At 39.6% G+C, this 22171-nt stretch overlaps 1 protein-coding gene across 2 annotated transcripts; it reads right to left on the bottom strand.

The window, feature by feature from the left end:
* Window positions 1-5616: 5616 nt before the first annotated feature.
* Window positions 5617-20842, bottom strand: MED30 (mediator complex subunit 30; the record flags this gene model as incomplete). 2 transcript variants are annotated; one of them, XM_080610341.1, is made up of 4 exons in its annotated part: window positions 5617-5712; window positions 17934-18044; window positions 19582-19740; window positions 20669-20842. In XM_080610341.1, 4 exons carry the CDS (start codon window positions 20840-20842, stop codon window positions 5617-5619), a joined length of 540 nt encoding a protein of 179 aa, XP_080466467.1. The 2 variants fall into 2 exon arrangements, with proteins under 2 accessions (XP_080466467.1, XP_080466468.1); XM_080610342.1 differs by lacking the exon at window positions 17934-18044.
* Window positions 20843-22171: the final 1329 nt, after the last annotated feature.

Here is a 22171-nt window from a genome sequence, read left to right as displayed (position 1 = left end):
TCTAATGCTACTTTAGGTTTGAGGCAAAACACCATCACAGGTTTTACATACTTAGATCACCTCTCCATGCCTGTGCTGGAACAAACATGCTCCCTCAGTGCACGCTCATGCTGCAGGGCATGCTAGCATTACAGTTGGGTTTAGTGTCAGTTGGGAAAGGGTGGATAAACAGCACTGTGTTTCCCATTAGTAGAAGGCTTCCGAAGTTCTACATAGTCAACAGGCATCAGCTACTACTTCAGCTTTGAAGCAAGGTCACAGAGCAGCTCTTCACTGGGAGAGGAGCCAAAACTAAGGATTAGGAGGCTGGGGATGTGGAGTGGGACGACAGGGAGGGAGAAATAAGGTGCTGCAGCTTCCTTATTTTTGCTCCTATTCCTCTAACAAATTCCACGAAGGCATGTTAACATGAAGAGGAATTTCAGCAGCAAATCACCACAAAGAAGCCATGAAAGCCTGTTTAATACTTGCAGGTGGCATCTAAGTCCAGGTGCTTTCAGAAGCTCATCATCTGACAGGTACTCATCCAATAAAAGATGCTTTACAACTATGAAGTCCAAAGGGGTAAAACCAGCTGGGTCAGTTCAGTCCACCTCTTGCTTTGCCAATGCAAGATAGGAATTGGGTGTGGTTTTCTGCCTTTTCCCAATGCATTTATCTAGTCTTTTTGTGCTGTTTAGTTTTAAGATTTCCAAGTAACTCAAAAGACATCTTCTAACCTCCTAGTGTAATTTCCTGTCTTGGCATTAAGAGATTCCTCTACCCACTCCTCTTCATTGCTATTTGGTGAAGTAAGTTCTTGCTTACCTTCTTTCTTTGTTCCACACCGCGGCCACTTCAAATTACTTCAATGACCTCTCCTTTGCAATTACCCAAAATTTTCTACATTTAAGCCTTATCTTTGCTTTCACAAGTTATTCAATGATGATCCATATGGTAGCACATCAGTATTCTTGTCTTTCACTATGTTATTAATGTGCTGACCCCCAAACTAATGCAGTATATCATGCAGAATTACTCGTCTCAGAGCACTTGCATTCACTACTATGAAATACTTGCTTATGTTCCCCAAAACTGCAGTGGCTTTTTTTAATCTCACTGCATCCCAATTACTTCTTTAACCCAGGTTTAAAATGTGTTTTCCCAAATTCTCTTTCCTTGCCTCTATTTTATGGTCAGTTCATGTGCACCTAAGTTTTGATTATTGCCATTGTATTTCTTTGTATTTTCTCCTTATTGTTTGAAAGTCTTCCCACTTCAACAATGTATTTCAGTAATGGACTGTCTTCATGACCCTCTTTCCCCCTTGCCAGAACTGTAAACCTCTACATCGCTATAAAGACAACTGCATCACTATTCATTTCATGAAAAGATTTCATGAAAAAGCACATGCAGAAAGGATTTTATCAGAGGTGTGTGTGTGTAATTCAATCCTTTCAGCCACTCATTTTCAACTCTATTCCAGAACATTGCTCTATAGCTTTGTAGTAAGGGCAGTCAGCTGAGAAGAGAGAACATGAGGGGCCAAAAAGGGCCTCACACATCTGGCGTCTTATAGGATTTGGGCAGAAAAAAAGAGTTTATACAACCTCAGCAGTGATTATGAGATATCATCAGCTGCTGGGAACAGGGGCAGAAGCAGAACTCTAAGCAATTAGGTAGCTTTCAAATAAACATCAAGGCACACAGCAAGCTAAGATGTTCCTAGAATGAAGTGGACATAAAAACGTGTCTCAAATATGCCTGTGGTCTTTCCTGGACCTAGTCAGTAAGAAGTGCTGTCAAACATGGATTCTACTTCCTATGACATTCACATCAATACTAATGCTGTTCATGGCTTTTAGCAGTGTTACTTGTTGTGTAGTGTTGCAAGAGATGCCAGAATGCATCCCTTATATAAGAAAAATCCTTTAAATTGACACAGAACTTACATGTAACAAGCCAAAAAAACCCACAAAAAACTATACTGCATTTATTTACCTCTTACATTCCAGTTATCTAATACATTTTCTTAAATAAAACCTGGTATTGGTACATACTTTTTGTCATTTTCATTAATATCCTGTGATAAGTATCAGCCAGCTTGTTATTTTTTATGTATAGAGTAACCTTCCAACTTAGCAAAAACCCCCTCTGTTAAAGCCCTGATGCTCTACCTTATCAGTCTTCATTCAATAAGGAGAGTGAGCAAACTACTCACTTTTTTCCCCAAATATTTTTTCTGCACTGATATATTTGTAAATGCCTTTATATTTCCCCATTTTCTTTGTTAGCACAAAGTAATTGAACTGATCCATCCACTGTAAACCTCAGTGACTGACAGTGTCCTTGGGTGTCATTGTATCTTTTTTGACATTTTTTCTTAACTTCAGATCTCCAAATCTACATCCGGAGCTCATTGTTTTCCACAGCAGATGTCAGTCATCCTTCAGCTGTAGTCTTTTTGGCTTGTGCAGCCATCTTGCACAAGGATGAAATCTTGTTTCCTATGAGACTGGAATCCTTGTCCTACTCCAACTAAATCCATTCTTTACAGTGATTAATTTAAGTAGCAGTTGTGCACAAGCTCCAATTTCTCCATCAGTAAGAAATACTATAATCAGAGCAGGTTTTTTCTACAGGATAATAACAGCCATGCCTTATTAAGAGCACTTGTGATGTGGTCTTGTTGCCTTTATGGAAGACAAGAGGAAAGGCAAACTCCTTGCATCTTTCCTGAATGAAGCATAAATATGCTCTGTGCTCTTGTTGTTTTACTTAAGAAAACCCTTGAATCTTTGCATAGTGCCTACAAGGAATCTTATGTGACACTGAATACTGAATACCTGTTATATTATCTACAAAAGCGTTGGATTCATGGTTTCACTTTGAAAGTGTGAGTTAACTTGGGGTGCTCTCACAAACATTCTACAAAGTACACAGCATCCTAGCTCCATGGCCCCACGTCCTCCCTGTGCAAAACAGGGCCCTAAGAACCCTGACCTCCCCAAATATTTTTAGATTCCAAATATGGAACCATCCTAGGTTCTGGTATCTGCTCCTGGGACTGTGTACGTTTATCCAGCTTCTGCCTGAGCAGAAATACAGAAATAGTCAATGATGTATAAACAAAACACAGAAACATCTGTGTTGGTATTGCTTCGCTGGTGTTTGTAAACACTCCATTTGATGCCATTTCATTAACCAGCAGTTAAAGTTCAGTTAGCACTTACTAAAATACTAAATTTCAGCACATGTTGATGCCCAGTAATTCCTTTTAAAGTGTTTCACAGCTGAAGAATTGCCACTTTTCTTAAAACTGTAATCTTCATGGCCAACTCCTTGGTCATACTTATTCATGAATCTGATAGCGTATGAATTATGTTCACTACCCTTACTTTCATCTGTGTAAGTCAAAGTGTACGGTTTTGGTCCAACACCTTGCAAAGTTCCTGTTTTGACAGTATTTACTGTGATAATTTACAATTCTGTCAATTCTGCACTTTCAATTTAGCTACTGTGCCATCTATTCTGGTAGTGCTTTAAAGTGTTTTCTCCTCTCTCCCAGATGAAAAATTGTAGTATAAACCTTGGCTACTGCTAGCAGCTGCACAGAGAAAGCTGAATATTGTGCTGGCCAAACATCTACTTGCAATATTTACACTCTTATTTATATCTTAGGTTACTTCTGTTCTGTTTATATGCAATAAAAAAAGTCAACAAATTTTAAAGATGTTTAGTAAGAATACACAGATAGTATACAGGCAGTAGAGCAAAGTCTACGCTAATCTCCATTTTCCAGAGTTGTTCCAAAAATAGAACAAAATACTAAGTACTGTGAATTTTACACTCACAATTAAGATGTTGATGCCATTTCAAAATCCTTCTTCTTGGATCTTGCAAATACTTCTGAGCTGGATGAATGCTTATACACACACCAAACAGAAAGCTGCCACTACAGCTTGCAAACACAAAAATGCACTCGCATATTAAAGAAGCAAAATCTCTACTTGAAGTCTTCTCCTTTTCAAAAGCTTTGTATATAAAATAGTTCTGTCTCTCACAACTGCTGAAATCAACCATTATTTCTGACCAACAAGTCTGTCACAGTAGTCAATGCAGATGGGAAATGAACAGCACTGCCGATAGCTCTGCCACTGAGTAAGCTGTCCACTCCTTCTTTTGTAATGTGGGAGAAAAGAAAAAGTACTTATTTGTAATATATTGTGACACCTACTCACATCTAGATACGGTCATAGTTACACATCATGTTCAACAATGGGTAAACTAATTAAAATGAACATTTTCTAACTGTTCATTTGCAATTAAAAGACTGGGCATCCATTGTTCTGTTAAGATATAAAGCCTTCAAAAGTAGAAATAAGAGACAACTATATTGCGCCCAATTTTAGGGAAAAGTCATATATTGTTAAGCAGGTGTGATCAGACCTACTACATGTCTTTATTTTACCTCAAGGTAAAATTTTACCTCAAGGAGTAGGCAAATGGGTTGAAATTATTAAAAAACAAAATAAAAAGACTGACAGAACAACAAAAGCAGTACAAGATTTTAAACCACATATACCTCAGGATTAATAAGCATTCAGTATCGAAACCCCGTATCTTTTAAAAGGATACCATTTAACTGGATTGTCTAGAAGGTTCTGAGCAAATCTTTCACACAAAACTGTTTAGGAATCTGATGAGGCATGGACTGAGAGTTAAAAGTAATACACAAGAAGCAAATCATAAGGATGGTCAGTTTTCAACTGGACAAACATTAACAGTAGAGTACCCTACAGGTGTGCACTGAAACAGTGTTATTTTACATATTATTTTACCTGGATAAAAGAGACATCTAGCCCACTGGCAGCATCCCTGGACAACAAAAATTATTAAGACTATATTTAAGGCTAACAAAAACTGTGAGGAATACCAGAGGCAGAACAAAGACAGATGAAGGTTGATGATTAACTCAAAATAATGTACTGCTCAGGTACTCCAAAGTTTTCTAAGGACTTAATTATATCCATAATATAGGGGTAATTTTATGTAGTTTTTGATTTTTGCTCCAATTTATCTAATATATATCCACTGATAGGATATGCAATAAGATATGCTTGCGTGGCATAGTAGCTTGTAGTGTATGCTCCCACAATGGGGAAACATATTGAATTGTAATATCTGATCGCCGATTGTGGTCCTGTAGCTTACTAGAGCTTTTTTGTATTGTGATATTTCCTCCCTCTAAAGGTGGTTTGCAATGCAGAAGGGCATGAAAACACATTTTTAAAGCAGTGTCAACTGTATTATAGAAAAAAAAAATAAATCCAGAAACAATTCATTTATAAAAACCCTCATTTGCATAGCAACCCAAATTACTACGGTAACTTACTTACGTGTATTATATTCAGCCTCACTGAATTGCTCAGATTAACACCTGGAGAATGAATCTTTAATGAAAAACAAAGCCAACACCATGTAAGTTATTACAAAACCCCGATATTTTAATCTTGAAGACTTTTCAAACATTACTGCAAAATGGTTGTGGGAAAAACATGTTACTTCTTCAGAAGAAATTAAGTATATCCACACAAACTGGTATCTTTTCCAATAGCAAAGTTTGATTCTCCATGTTCAGTTCCGCATTGCCAACATGGCATTTATGTCCCAAATAAGATTCCGTAACTGATCCATTATCTGTTTCAGCTGCTGATTCTTCTGTTTCAGTTTCTGTGGGAAGAATTTATGGTTAGTTTTAACATGATCAGTTCAAATAGCATATTCAGAAATTCAGCCAAAATTACAGTGTTATGAAATGCTATATGGATCTTTTCCTCAGTTGCTCAGTTGTCAGCAAGCAGTGTTAGTGGGATAGCCCATCCTCTTTAAAGCACACTCTAAAAATACAAGAAAGCCTCAAAAGTTAAGGACCATTGTTAAGAGGGGAAATGCTGTTTCTCTTCACAACACTTCTTTTAATCAAAACACTTGCCCCCTTCAAAAACTGGAGGCTTGAGGGGATTGGTCCTTTCTTTCCAAAGTCCAAAAACCAGTACTTCCAAGTAGTAAGAAAAAAACCAGGACACAGGTACATTTATGTGAATATATTTTGTATAATTTGGGTGCACAGAAAAGTGAGGGACTAATGGCAGAAGCTTCAACTAAGCATAAGGTACAGGTGAAGTCAAGCAAGCTTTTCCAGTCCTTCTGCCTATGTAGGTAAGGGGTCCTGTCTTGAAACAGATATTCTCAAGTAAGATGAATTGTTCAGAATTATGTATTGGTTTTGCAAACTGTAGAAGCATTTGAAGGAACAGAACAGCAAACTCGCTTTTATTTGGGTGCATAACCAGAACTTGAAAATTATGTCTTTACAGAAGAAAGATCAGTGCATTAAGACATCACACAATCTCCCTACACTTTCATGTTTCACAATAATACACATATTGTCTGATTTATTCATTTTCCTCCTCAAATCAAAGCTGTCAAGAACTAAGTTACTGTGTATTGTTAAACAAAAACCTATTTCCTTCGTTTCATTCCAATTTGATAAGATGTCAGGCTTCTCACACTAAAGATCAAACTACTTATTCATGAGGGAAGTCCAGAGTTCCAAGGAAAGTGAAAGCACAGGAAAGATTTGTTACCATCAAAAGAGGACAAACTATTTCAAATGTTTCAGGTTTGTCATAACTTTGTTATTTGTACTACACAAATGGCAATACACTAAAAGGGTGACTCAGATCAGTAATACAACCAAAGCCACTGGAACAGTGATAAAGGAAGCAAAACAAAAGAAGCAATATCCTGAAAATCAGTCTCCTGAATTTTGATGTGGACAACACACTGATATGCTTAAGCTGCCCATTTGGTCAGCTGGGAAAGAAGTCCAGAGACAAAAAGAAAGTCTATTCACTTCAGACCTGTAAGAATGGCCTGAAGTAACACATCATTAGACTTAGATTACACAGGGAACACAGGACTTTGAATAAAGGAAACATTCCTGAACCCAGACTTCGGTGGATATATTTTCTGGAAGCAGAGACAACACTCAATTCCAGACTCCTGAGAAGGATGTAAAAACAGATGTAGGACAACTCATGTGCACTAACTTTGAATTTCTAAACAAGCATTTGACAGAATAAAAATTTTTTTAAAGAGAACTATGTGCAATTATTTTATACTTTTCCATTTGCTAGACTTCACAATATACAGCAGAGATAAAGCTCCTAAAGACAAGAGAGAAAAGTGAGAAGCATGCAGTTACCATAAGGATCCAAATGACAGAACTGCAAGTGTCTCCCTACAAAAGCTCATAATGTAAGATTCTGATGCCTGAGAAAGCACAAGAGGGATGAGATAAACAAGCATGTTCATACCTATGGCATTTTAAAACATATCTCTGTTTGCCATCCTCAACATTCATTCCTAGAGAAATCAATGAATGTTACACAAAACTACTAGTTTAACACAAAATGTCATTCACTGATGCTGAGGGCATGCAAGGCCACAGTTTTTCAAAGCCTTCATTAATAGAAATGAAGGCTGATGGTCAGTGATGGTTACTCAGGTAACAGATAGAAAGAAGAACCATTAACCTCTGATACGCAGATCGCGTTCTCTCTCCATCCATGTCTAATTGTACTGTTAAATACTGTTATGTAGGTATGCTCACATGAATTTTATGTAAGTTACCCAAAAGACTCATTCTGTTAGACAGTTTTCATTTCTTGGGCAAGTGCTATGAAACTGTAAATTGCCCGATCTTTACTTGATGCTAGACAAGGGAACCTTCAAATCGGCTTTCATTTGTTTTCAAAGCACCTGTAAAGACAAGAAGTATATGATTGTTACTTTATCTGAAGATAATTTTAGATCCTTGTCTTCAGTGAAGAACTATTTTCTTAGCTCTTCTATAGAAAAAAAACATCTAAGATGAAGCACCATTTCTGGATTGCTAGGCTGAAAAAAGAATAAAGAGAGGGGAAAAAACACCACTTCAGAGCGCATGGTCTCCTATTTGAAATGCATGTAGTGATCTTTGTTACAAATCTTTGACAGGCAGTGGTCCACATCACAAAGTACTACATAATTACTATGTTCTGCACCACTGGCAGTGCTGGCCTCTGCTTTTAAGACTTTGCTGAACCCATAAGAGCTTCTCAGCTCAGGTCTAACCTTGGAAAGATAGGCGAAATGGCCTTCTTGGAAAACAGGCAAGTTGTGTAAGCAGCTTCTGCAGTAATGACAAATTTCATGTGAACAGATTGCTTGCAAGTTGTCTCCCACTCTTTCCTCCTTCTACTGAAAAGACTTAGCTGAACTCTGGACTGCTTCTCAGGATTAACAGTTGTATCAAACAAGAAAAGGTACTTCATCCTACATACATGCTACAGCTTCTGACTTTATCTCTTTTAAGATAGTGTCGTGGTTTAGACCCAGCTGGTAACTCAGCACCATGCAGCCGTTTGCTCACCCGCCACCTCTTCCCCCTTCCCAGGAGGGATGGGAAGGAAAACTGAAAGACTGTAAACCCCACAGGTTGAGATAAGAACAGTTTAATAACTAAAGTAAAATATAGCTATTTTGTGATGATACAGAGAATACCAATAATAACAATAATGATAATAATAGGAAACAACAAAAGAAGAGAAATGAGAATTCAGAAAGCACAAGTGATGCACAATACAATTGCTCACTACTCACTGACCGATACCCAGACCAAACCAAGCAGCAGTTGATGCCCTCTGGGCGACTCCCCCCAGTTTATATACTGGACGTGATGTGCTGTGGTATAGAATACCCCTTTGGCTAGTTCGGGTCAGGTGTCCTGCCTCTGCTCCCTCCTGGCTTCTCATGCCCCTCCTCACTGGCAAAGCATGAGAGACTGAAAAGTCCTTGATCGGGTTAAGTGCTATCTAGCAACAATTAAAAACATCAGTGTGTTATCAGCATTGTTCTCAGACTGAAGCCAAAACACAGCACTTTACCAGCTACTAGGAAGAAACATAACTGTCACAGCTGAAACCAGGACAGATAGCACAGGAAAATTATGAGACAGTTTATAGTGAATTTAGGAGATCTAATTCACCTCATCAGGCATGTTTCTGCTGGTTCCTCTCTGTCAGAAAAATGGTCTGACTGAAACCCAATCCTAGTAGGTCTTCTTTGGTGATATAATTTTCAATGTGAGTTAACTACTCATTTTGACTGATGCTACAAGTGCTGTGGCCAGCATGATGGAGTTGGTAAGGACTGCACCTTGCAGTAACTTGTAGTGGCCTTAGGTAGGACGTTTATGAAAACACATACAGAAACATAAAAGCCACATAAATGAAACAAAGTGGGAGAACTATAAAATACATCCAGAAAATAGCTGCAGCATGCCATAAAGAACTTGACATGTTTCATACAGACTTGGGTTCAGCAGGACACAAGAATTTCAACTTTGACTGAAATAATTTTTTTGCTTAAACTCATCATTGGTCCACTTTCATTTCATTTGAAATGAAAATGGGTGTTGGGGGTGTTGGTCGATGAGAAAATGAACATGAGCCGGCAGTGTGCGCTTGCAGCCCAGAAAGCCAACCATATCCTGGGCTGCATCAAAACCAGCAGGTCAAAGGAGGTGATCCTGCCCCTCTACTCTGCTCTCGTGAGACCTCACTTGGAGTATTGTGAGCAGTTCCAGTGTCCTCAACATAAAAAGGACATGGAACTGTTGGAACAAGTCCAGAGGAGGGCCACGAGGATGATCAGGGGACTGGAGCACCTCCCATATGGAGACAGGCTGAGAAAGTTGGGGCTGTTCAGCCTGGAGAAGAGAAGGCTGCGTGGAGACCTCAGAGCAGCCTTCCAGTATCTGAAGGGGGCCTACAAGGATGCTGGGGAGGGACTCTTCACTAGGGACTGTAGTGATAGGACAAGGGGTAATGGGTTAAAACTTAAACAGGGGAAGTTTAGATTGGATATAAGGAGGAAGTTCTTTACTGAGAGGGTGGTGAGGCACTGGAAGTGGTTGCCCACGAAAGCTGTGAATTCTCCACCCTAGCGGTGTTCAAGGTCAGGTTGGACAGAGCCTTGGGTGACATGGTTTAGTGTGAGGTGTCCCTGCCCATGGCAGGTAGGTTGGAACTGGATGATCTTAAGGTCCTTTCCAACCCTAACTATTCTGTGATTCTATTTATCAGGGCTGTCTAGACCAATCTACAACTTTCTATCAGGGATGTATCAGAACTTTCCTTTGCACACTGTTGCCATCTCTCTTCTCATCTTAAGCTCATCCATCATTTTAAAACCTAAACATCACTATGAGTCACTGTTCTGCATTCAATCCATTTGTTAAAAGTCTCTTCTTCAGGCAATGATAATAGCATAAACACTATGCTATATTCCAATTGATGCTTGTAAAAACATCAAAAGTACTTGTCTATGTTGTACAGGCACTTCTGCTGCTTAAGAAATGAAAAGTAAATAGTTTTTACCTGCTCTGTTCCAGACCTGCAACAGCACACGCCACAAGTACATCTATGCATAGTAAAGCATTAAATATTAATAACAGTAGTGCTTTTACCTGCAGAATTAAACCAATTATGTTTATTTTGTTGATTCTGACTCTACTACAGAGAATTTGCATCATGTTTGTTTTCATGAGCACGTTACTCCTTCTGACCGTTAAACTGCTGTAGGAAGCGATTGCTGAAAGCCTTACACAAACAATGGCCTCTGCTTTTCCATGTAAGTCAAACCCTCTACAGAAACACAATGTTTGTGATGAGTGAGAAAAATAAAGCTTGCCCTGGCAATTCATACTATTTTTTTTAAGAGAGTCCTTCATAATGAAATCTCTTAAGTAAGGAGGTGGATAAACCTCTTCCCCTCTAGCCTTCAGTTTTATAGTCAAAAGACTCACAATGTTATACACACACAGCAGGAAAAAGAAAGATAGGAAAGATTTCTCAACACTTTGCAAAAACTCTTTTAAAGCTGCCAGGTGATGCTTGAACTTATGGCTACTCAACTGATAGCAAGGCCCACTTGCCATCATAATAAATTTACATGTTCATCTATTTATAATATTTTTTTAAAATGGTTAAAAAGCATTCATCACTAATACACTACTTACTGTGCAATTAAACATTAACTCACTCATTGTTCAATAACTACAGCTTTTCCTGATGTCATTCACAGGCGTAACTATTCTACTTGCTACCTTTACTGGAAATGAGAGACTGGATTTTCTGCCTCCTGCTACATCTGATAGCTGAAAGAAAACTGCTCCTTCTGCACGCATAACTCTTCCTGAAATAAGCAGAGGCACCAGTGACAGCCTCTGCTCCACTGCACGCTCAATACTTTTCACATATTGAACCAGACAGCAATTGCATGTATCCCCCGCTCTGTTGTTCCAAGAGGAGTGTGTTCGTTAAAATGGATGGATGTTTGCTTCATACCAATTATTTATCATCCAACGATGAAGTCTGATGTGTTATTTACTGAGTACCCTCTAAGCTATGTAGCTTGTAATGGAATTATCCATTCCCCAAGGTGCTCCTCCACCACGCTCCTTGGTGTTACATCCCCATTCTTAACATGAAAAATCACACAGTTGTATGATTCTCAGTTACAGATGGCAAACTAAGTCCCAGGAACACTATGGATAAAACTGGAGTGCAGATCAGCTTTGTCCAGAGGCATCTAAGATCCAAGTGCATCACTAAACTTGGTATTTTAACAGCTTCCCACATATTCAAAGGACAGCTATCACTAACCATAAAGGGCAGAATGAACAACTACCACAGACATTTTGTGGCAGAGCTAAAGATAAAAATCCAGTTTTCAAGCCTTCAATTACTTACTACTCACATTAAATCCTTCCTTTTCATTCCCAAATTCCCTGCTTATTTAATACACTCAAGCAAGTTAAACGACACATAAACCAGGACTCTTATAATCTTATTTATCACAATACTGATTCAATCTAAACAGTACTTAGCCTGCAACAAAAGCAGAATAACCTCAAGGACTCTTTCAGAAAAGAAGGGGGAGGAGGGGAAGAAGCGATAATGTAATAACAGTTGTACCATATGCATTTATATGAGGACAAAAAGGGACAATGGGACAATTGGTATTGTATGGACAGCTTTAAGTTTGGTGTTTCATAACTTTTCTCAGCTTCATAAACATGATACTGTTTTGATATAGAAAGCTTCATGAAAAGCTTTGAATGCTACATTTTATATGAAACAGAAAATGAAGTATTTTATTATATGGAATAAAATGCATCTGAGTGCTGAGAGAGCTGGCTGATGACATTACAAGATCACTCTACATAATTTTCTATTGCAGATGGGGAGAGGCTCCAGATGAAAAAGGAAACATCTCAATTCATCTTCAAGAAAGGTGAGGAGGGGGATCCAGAGAACTATGGAAGCTACAGGCTGGTCAGCCTAACCCCTGAGCCCAAAAAGACTATGCAGCAAAGACTTCCAGAAGTCATGTCCAGACACATGAATGGTAAGTTGACCATGAATCTCGGATTTACCAAATGTGTTGTGCCTGACCAACATAACTGCCTTCTATTTAGAAATGACTGGCTGTGGGGGCAAGGGGAGAGGACTTTGTTTACTTCCATATTAGTCAGGTGACTAATATGACACAGACTCCCAGTATCCTTGTAGCCAAACTGGACAGATGTGTTTGGAAGGTGAATTACAGAGTTGATGGAAAACTGAGAGGCTACTGGGTTCTAAATGCTGTGATCATCAGTATTAACACCAATTAGCAGCTGGTCACTCTTGATGTTTCTCAGGATTGATACTAAAGTAAAAGACCTGAGGTCTTTTTTGAAACTTTCTGACAAGCGGAACATGAGTCAGCAATAGATCTTTTCTTGGCAATGAAGATTAACTGCATGCTGTGCTGTATTAGGAAGAAAGCAGCAATCAGCTCAAGTGAAATTATTATTTCCTCTATTTGGATCTAGAGAATGATTGTCCAATCTGGGGCTCAATACTATACACTAACATACTGGAGATCATTTAGTGGAAGGCCACCAAGATGATTAAAGCTATATTTTTTCAGACTCAAGCAGAGAAGGCTAAGGCAGGATCACAGTGCTGGCTTCAGCTACCTAACAAAGATCACAGAAGACAAAGCTAGACCCTTCTTGAACATACACAGCACAGGGATGAGAGGCAGTGGACAAGAGTTACAACTAAGAGAATTCCAATGTAAGACTAGGAAAACTTTTTCCATGAAAATCAATATTTAAGAAGGGCCTAGAAAGTGTAGCAAGTCCACCCTTACAGAATACTCAAAATGCTACTGGATATGAACCTGAGCAATTGGATCTAACTTTGCTGGCTAGTCCTACTTTGAGGTAGAGGTTGAATCAGATCTCCCACTGAGCCTAAATTCCTCTACAATTCTACTATTACACAGAGACATTTTGAGTATCTAAAACAGGATGGAAATGCCCCTAGTGCAGATTAATCTGCTGAGAAGGTGTCCAAATAAACAATTCTTCACCTCTTGTTACAGTGCTCCTTGTTGCACATTCATATTTTGGGTGCAAAAGGACTCTACAATGACAAAACAAATTAAAAATATGTGGAAATAGCATGAAAGGTAGTTTAAAAGGAATGCAGGTTTTCAGCATGGCCAAAAGTAGTTTTCAGGTACAATTCTCCAGACAGAAAGGCTAATTGCAAATTGCTGTCATTTTAAGGACTACTTCCCTAAACATCAGCTGCATAAAGGTTGTTATCAAAAAAGCCCAGAGCTAAGCTTGTAACAGCTTAACTTAAAAGCCTGTCATGTAGAACGTCTTTTCCTCTCTTAGCAAAATCACTGTTAACCAGTTAGCAAAGATTAACCGAGAATCAAACATGACTTTTCTAAAGGGCCACCTGGAAAGTCCTAATGCTATTTCACATCATTTCATTTTCACCCAAATGTATCAAGACTACTAATTACGTGATGGCTTTCCCAAGTGCTTCATTTGAAAGCAGACCTACAACACCTAAAAAAACAATGCTGTTCTTGCTCCATTTCTTAAGAAAAGGGGTAAGCTGTTGATAAGGCAGCAACACAAATTAAAGTGTTCTTAGTTGTGATTTGCTATTTTCTGTTTTAAGTAATGTCAAATGTACTACAAAACCACAGACTCAAGGTAAGCCTGACATATTAAAAATATTACAGGTGATGCAACACTTAGAATGTAAAAAACAAGTAGAGAGAACATTAAAGACTCAAAAAAATATGCAAACAAGTGAGGAAATTTTGGTAATAGCTTCCAATTGTTGCAAATAGTAATTATGTTCAGTGAAAACTGGATCAAGACTTGTACTAGTAGATGAATGCAAATGCTAAACTGATTCTGGAGGACTAAATTCTTCACTCCAGAAAAGAGCCAACCACCTCAACAACTTACAATCCCAGAAAGCAAATACAGATAACAAGGAATAAGCAACACTTTTGGTACAAAAATCTTTCGTACAAAAGTAGAGGTACTTGGTGCTCCACAAATGGTTTGTTTGGTTGTTTTATAATAATAGTGGCATTCCTAGTGCAAGCAAAAAATTCCTTTTCTTTTTAAGCTTAATAGTTTGAATTTAAACCTAAAGTTGCTAATTGTAACTGAACTGCTAGGACAGAAATTCATTACCTTGTAAGCTAATCTATATTCTAAATTAATGAACAAGTACTACTTAGCCAAGGTGAGCACATTAAACTTTTTGACCTAAAAGACAATGCTAATATATCAGAAGAAATAAATAAATAAGACCAAAAAATGCTGCTATTATTCAGTAAACTGACATCAAAAGGTACTGCAGTATTTAGGAACTCTGCTACATAAACAGGTTCTCCTGCCTCATGAATGAGATGGTGAATAAAGGAACTACATGGTGCTTCTTGACCCCTCCTCCCTTCCCAGACAACTGTAGTAGCAAAGCAGAGCTGCTATGTTTGAAGTTGGTGATTCCTTGAAGGAGCGAAGTTTTTGTCTGAGAACACATGATCCATAAGGTTTATAGGGTCTACTAGTTTTGGCTCTGCTCCACACTGCAGGGCAGTTCGTGTCCTTCACATACATCCAGAACCACTGAAGAGATAAGACTGGCTGTGATATCACACCAAGAAGGGCAAAATTAAGAGACATATAAAAGGTCTAAGAATTCAAATGTGTCAATAGCGTCAAAGTATTGGGTTACTGCAATAATGCCTTTTTTGGTACTGCATGTCACAGCAAAAAGCACTAGGTGAGAGCAGGATGACCAGCTGAAGGAAGTAAAGACAGTGGGTCAAGAATGTAAAAAGCTTCACCATCTATCACATTGGTTTCCCTGTCACAGCATTTTCATCAACATTTTGTATTACTGGGATTTTGCTAAAATAGATTAAGCAAAACTGAGTCAGAGGTGGACATTTCATAATACAGAGGACTGAAAAGCTGTTTGATCCCAGAGGGCTATTTGATCCCAGCAGCCAGGGTAAGAAATTAGACCAATTAACCCGACACTAGTGATTTTTCTTGGCAAAAATAAGAATTTCTTTATTTCTAGTAATTTCTTCTGTCTGTATTGCAATTGGAAATTTGAAAGTGGTGGTGGATGTGTTCAGACAGCCGGAGGGGGGCAAAAATAAAAAACCCAATGCACTATAGAAAATCTGGAAATTGGGTCAAGGAATTTAAGTGTAAATACAGAATTTGAGACCAGATTTAAGTGAGGCTTTAACACATTCTTATTGCAAATTTGCTACCAATAGTCCAGTAACACCATCAACCTTTTAAGGTTCAGAACTCATCATTAACATTTATGAAATTCTTTTCACAAGATCACACCAAAGAGGTTTAAAAACATAGTAGCATGCAAATACAACAACAAGGGCAAAACCATGTCAGAGAACTATTAAAAACACAGCAAATATGGACAGTTAAACTTATTAACACTTAAAGATTGCAAATAAATGTGCATAAATTCACAGTACATTACATATACAATATATACAAACCTGCTACATCAGCACTGAATAGAAAGAATACAACAAGAAAGCTGACAATTGCTTTTCTCTCACTTCTTGTACCCCTCATTTTGTCCTATACAATATGCATACGTTTTCTAAATAAATTGGTTATGAAAAACTCAATACATCTCCGACTGCTGAAGACAAATTAAAGTAGCAGAAATAGTTTAAAAGCTGAAAATCCAACAATTATTCTTTCCATAAAGAAGTAGTTTACTCATTTATTCCTTTGTTCAGTTATTTTTGTAGGTTATGCATTTTACTGATCATTTACTGATTTACAACAACAGAAATATTTATTTAACCGTATCTTTGTACTTTACAGATTGAAGAAACACATTAGAAATTGTGGTCTGCTAAAACTATGTATTTTTAATCTCAATATTATATTAGCATTTCTTATTGCATATTTATTTTTAGAGGCCATCTTTGCACTGCCACTCACTGAAAATTTAGCAGCATCTTTGTTATACATAGTACATTTTTTCTCTGAATGTGTCAAGACTCAATAAATTCAGCACTTAACAAAAGGAATGGTCTTCTTCAAACTGTCAAAATACAGAAGGTTGCCCTGGAACTTCTTTACCAACTCACATCACTGGAATAATATTTACACATCTGATGCTCAATACCTGGTTTTTTAATACCTAAGATAAGTTCTGAAAAGAAGTAAGTACAACAGGCACCTTACTTCAATCTGAAGTGCTGATGATATCTAGTGAGTTAAGCATATACATAATATATTGTACTCCAAAGAATAAATGTCAGCATCCTTGCTGGTGACACGGACAGTGGGATTGAGTCACCCTCAGCAAGTCTGCTGATGACACTGAGCTGTGTGGTGCAGTCAGTGTACTGGAGGGAAGGGATGCCATCTACAGGGCCCCTGACACACTTGAGAGGTGGGCTAGTGCCAACCTCATGAAGTTTAACACGCCCAAGTCCTGCACCTGGCTCAGGGCAATCCCAAGCACAAATACAGGCTGGACAGAGAATGGATTGAGAGCAGCCCTGAGGAGAAGGACTTGGGGATGTTGCATTGGTTGATGAGAAAATGAACATGAGCCGGCAGTGTGTGCTCACAACCCAGAAAGCCAACTGTACACTGGGCTGCATCAAAATGAGAGTAGACAGCAGTTGGAGGGAGGTGATCTTTCCACTCTACTCAGCTCTGGCAAGACCCCAGCTCTGCGGCCCCAAACATAAGAAGGATGTGGACCTATTGGAGCAAGTCCAGAGGAGGCCACAAAGATGATCAGGGGGCTGGAGCATCTCTCCTGTGAAGACAGGCTGAGAGAGCTGGGGTTGTTCAGCCTGGAGAAGAGAAGGCTCTGGGGAGATCGTATAGCAGCCTCCAGTGCCTAAAGGAGTCTGACAAGAAATCTGGAGAGGGGCTTTTTCAAGAGCAAGTAGTGACAGGACGAGGGGGAATGGCTTTAAAATGAAAAATGGAAGATATAGATTAGATTAGGAAAAAGTTCTTTACTATGAGGGTGGTGAGACACTGGCACAGGTTGCCCAGAGAAGCTGTGGCTACTACATCTCTGGCAGTTCACAAGGCCAGGCTGGATGGGGCTTTGAGCAACATGATCTAGTGGAAGGTGTCCCTGCCTATGGTGGGGGGCTGGAACCGGATGCTCTTGAAGGTCCCCTCCAACCCAAACCATTCTATGATTCTATAAAAGAGACAAAAGTTAAAATTGTCAGGAATCCTAAACTTTACATACAGAGGTACAGGTAAAAAAAACCCAAAATTGCTCACTAAAACATAATTCTGAACTAGTTCTGCAAGAAGTATTTAATAGCAAGTTCAACAGTAGTTATCACATATGCTGCATTTAGTACAGCAATCAAGAAATTTGAGCTTGGCAATGACAAACTGACATTTGCAGTTCTATGTAAATTAACTTCAACTTTCTTACCTTATTTACTTCCATGATTTCCCTTCTCTCTTCACTAGCAAAACGAAGCTGACTTGCAGCACCACGATCATCATGCTTGGAGCCATCTTCTTCAACATATGGAATAAGTTGCTGTGAAGACAAGAAACATCAGCTTTAGGAAAAAAAGAAAATAAGGAATAAAAAAAAAAAAAAAAAAAAAAACCCCAAAACACACACACACACACAAAACCGCCAACAACAACAACAAAAAAAAGCCAGGAGATACAGAAGGTAATACTATTTTCTCCAAAGGTTCAAACTTCCCAAGAGGAAGTGGAGACAAGCTTACTTCATCACCTCAAACCCAAAGGCCTTGCAATAACCTCAGTTTGTTGTCCAGGAAAACTCATGTGCTTCAAGAAGATACAATCCCACATATCACCATGCCTAGACCTAAGCAATTTCGTAACTGCAGGCAGAACCCAGTCTTTACATTAAGATGTTTATCATAGATAATCCCTGTACTTTCAAACTCTGCAGATTGTGATTTTAAAATTTACTATTCCAAACTATACCACAAACATGAACTTGTCATTACTGTAAAGTATTTCCATGATTTATTTAGTATTTTCTATGATTCTATGATTTCAGCAATACACTGAACATAATTATGACTGGCTTTACATAGCTACTTGGCTAATACCCTAATTATGACTTGCTATTCTAGTGGGCCTCTGTTTGGCTATTCTTAAGACCAGGCCCACAGGACCCTCTAATAAGAGTTTTTCCATAAAGCAATAAGTAGTCTAGAATGGACTGTACAGAATGGACTCTTTCATTTCTTTATTCCTATTCAGTGAAGAGACTCATATATAAAAAATAATACCTAAATGATTAAAACTCTATGGACAATCAGGAGTCTGTTAATAGAGTTGCCTCAGAATTCAGAGCTCATTAATTAAAAAACTTCATAGTTCTGGTTAATATAGAGCAGTAGTTACTCACATCAAAATAGGTTTTAAGGATATTACTAGGAATTAGAAGCAACTTAACATATAAGGAGGAAAAATGAAGCTGTGATTTTAATAGGAATAGCATTTTTATTAGGAAAAACTTTGGCCAATCCTGCTTCCTGGAAGTCTTATGCTGTTAACTTTTTCATCACCACTGCACGTTTAGATTTGGTTGATAGTGGCTCAACAGGTTAAGAGTTGCTGAGTGAGGGAACTATGGAGGTACAGACTGATGGCCAAAACAAGGAGAAAAATGGTTATAACTCAGAGAGCTAGGCTGGCAGGTGAGAGCTTAAAGCAGACTTTTTCCTGCTATAACAAGTTACTTAAAAAGAAAAAAAAAAAAAAAACCCCACAAACTTGCCCTGACCCTTTTTTTTCCCCTAGGGGAAATGAATTGGTGAATGCACTAAAAAGCCTGAGGAAAAAGACTAAAATTTTAAATTAACATTGATTTCAGAATTGGATCTCTTCCAACCAGTAAGAATCGTTAATAGTAAAGTTTCACAATGTTCCAAACAACTCCAAACAATAAACAGAATTCAGTCCACAGAATAATTCCAGTGTCATTTAAAACTTGTTATGAGTCTCTCGCAACTCAAGAGAATGGATAATACACTAAGCAGAGAGTGGTTATTCTGATCTCTAATTTATATATGAATAAAGATACTTACTTCTACGGGAACAGGATCGAGCCCAGCACAGTTTTCATTGCATTTGTCATAGACTAATCTCAGTTTTCTGAAGAGTATCGACAGCTGACGGAGATGTTCCTGCAGCTTTCCCAGTCTGTCTTGATACGTTCCAGTATGATATGTAACACCATTTGGTAACTTGGAGAACCAAACCCCCAAAAATGTTAAAACCAGTACATTAAAGTTTCTGTCACATAACATAAATAAGCTAAAATAATTCAGAGGGGGTTTGCACATTTTAAAGTAAGACAATCACAGCATCCCCATAGAAATCACTGAAATGTCTATTTCTTTATCTGCAAAATTCTGTATTTTATCAGCTCATCTGCTGCGCAAATCACTGCTGTCAAACAGCTTCATGGTTTCTACACTTTTGTCACCTCTAACTCTTTTCAGCAAAAAGTCTTCAAAAAACTTAAGCATGACACTGCTGTTATTACACTTTGAGACTTTATATCTCAACCCCAGGTCACAATTCAGAGACCCAAAGTGAATTCATAGTTAGCAAACTCTAAGTATATATACCCGTACCTAAGACAACTACAAGAGGAAATTGCCAGAGTTGTGAAAACAGAGAGAGAATAGGAACGATTATTTCTTTTCTGCTCTCAACAGAAAACAACAACAGAAGTTTGTGTGTTTTCTCAGTAAGTAGCCACAAGTTAAGTACTATGTCCACTTTAGTAACAACAGATTATCCAAAAGTTCTAGGTGAAAAATATTACAAAGATCAATGAAAAATCCTCTAAAAATACTCCCCCGATTTCAACAGAACCAGAGAATCATAACTAGCATATAAACAGACTTAACTATTCATAAAGGAAAACCCAAATATTCAGTGTGTTCAGAGCATATTTACTGTGGGGGGAATAACAATTCAGCATTTCTGAACTTTCTCCATCCTTACTTAATGTACAGAAGTATGCAAATATATTAAGACTAGCATTCACTTCTGCAATCAACTTTTCAAAGCAGTTTGACTGAGTCATGCATTTAAATGTCCTAAGCTGTCTCTTTGCCTGATAAACACATAGGGAGTTGAGGCACACAAAAAGTTATTTCTCACCTGCATGTTCCTCAGTAACTGAAAGATTTCCATGGTCCGGAATACAATGTCCTGCACAGTCTCTTGGCCAATTCGACAGAGGGAAGCTGTATTTACCTCCCGAGCTGCCTGAGCCTGTGTCCCTGAGAAGGCACCTGGCGGTATGCCGGCACCGGCGAGGGGAGGGGTTGACATCTCTCACGGAGTCAAGCTGTGCTAAGAAAGTAAGCCGCTGTGATTAAGTACTTAAGTTTGAGTGTATCATAACAAACCGCTGTATGGCGGCTATGCCATTCCTTCTCCACATACATAGTCCTATCCAAGATTAAACTGTTTAACTGACAAAAGCCGGCTCAGTGCAGCGACCTTTGGCTGGGACACCGCTCTGCGGGGCAGTGGGACTCGGGCTGCTTCTGACATCCCTCCCATTCCCCCTGGAGCGGTCACCGTGATGTCCCCTACCTGTCGCAAGGGGACACCAAAGGGTCTTCTGCCCGGCGCCGGGACTCTGGAACCGGCACCTGCCCAACCGCTCCTCCCACCCCTCGCCTAAAGCGCAGCCCGAGACCCTGCCCTCTCGCCTGGGTCCCGGGCTGCGGACTTCTCCCGGACAACTAGGCCCGCTGGTACCTGCCCGGCCCGAGGACCCGCGCGGAATTACCGGAACGGGCCGCGACATGTGCTCCGCTCCTCCCGCCCTCAGCGCGCCGCGGGGCAGCCCCCGGCAGGCGGGGAGATAGGAAGGGCCTCCCCGGGCCCCGCAGCTCTCCCCGTGGACGCCCAGTTGGTAGCGGGAGCGCTCGACACGGCGCTGCCGGCACAGGAGGCAACCCGGCCGTCCCGATCCCCCTGAACCCCGGTCGAACCTTCCCCCCTGTCCCCAGGCACCCGTACTCACAGGGCCGGGCGCCGCGTTGCCCTGGAAACGCGCAGGCGGAAGCACTCGGCCCTCGAGCGACTGGGGAGGAAGTGACGTACCGGCAGCGGCCGGGGCGGGCGTGAGGACGGGTTTAATATGGATCAGAGGGGAGCGGTGGTAGTAGTTTAGGGGTGTCGGTCGTGCTGGGTGCTGGGGGGAGCCTCTGTCAGCCGGTCACGGTCTCCCCGTTGAAGTGCTTATTCGGGAGCTCGATCGTTGTTCTGGCTTGCTTAGTGAAGATTTCTGGGCAGGTCAGCATGTAGAGGTGTCAGCCTGGATGAAACCTGCAGATGGTTTCTTGAGATTGAAAAGTTAGGTCAGGATCCCAGAAAGTTCACACAAGGCACACCACGGCTATAGCGAAGGTAGGGATTTGGACTTGAAAAACTTGCCATCCGTTTTGGCAGATGATGGAGATAAATTGCTGAATAGCAGCTTTGCAGGGGAGGTGTGTATATGTGGGTGTGTGCATGCACACCTGACTGTTTTATAGCTTTATAGGTGTACTAGTACCTGTACGTTTGTATAGAGTCTGCAGAAGGCCACAAGGATGCTCCAAGGGCTGGAGCATCTCTGCTCTGGAGACAGGCTGATAAAGCTGGGCT

Source organism: Psittacula echo, assembly GCF_963264785.1.
Source record: "Psittacula echo genome assembly, chromosome: 2".
Lineage (NCBI taxonomy): Eukaryota > Metazoa > Chordata > Aves > Psittaciformes > Psittacidae > Psittacula > Psittacula echo.
This window is presented reverse-complemented; position numbering and strand designations above follow the sequence as displayed.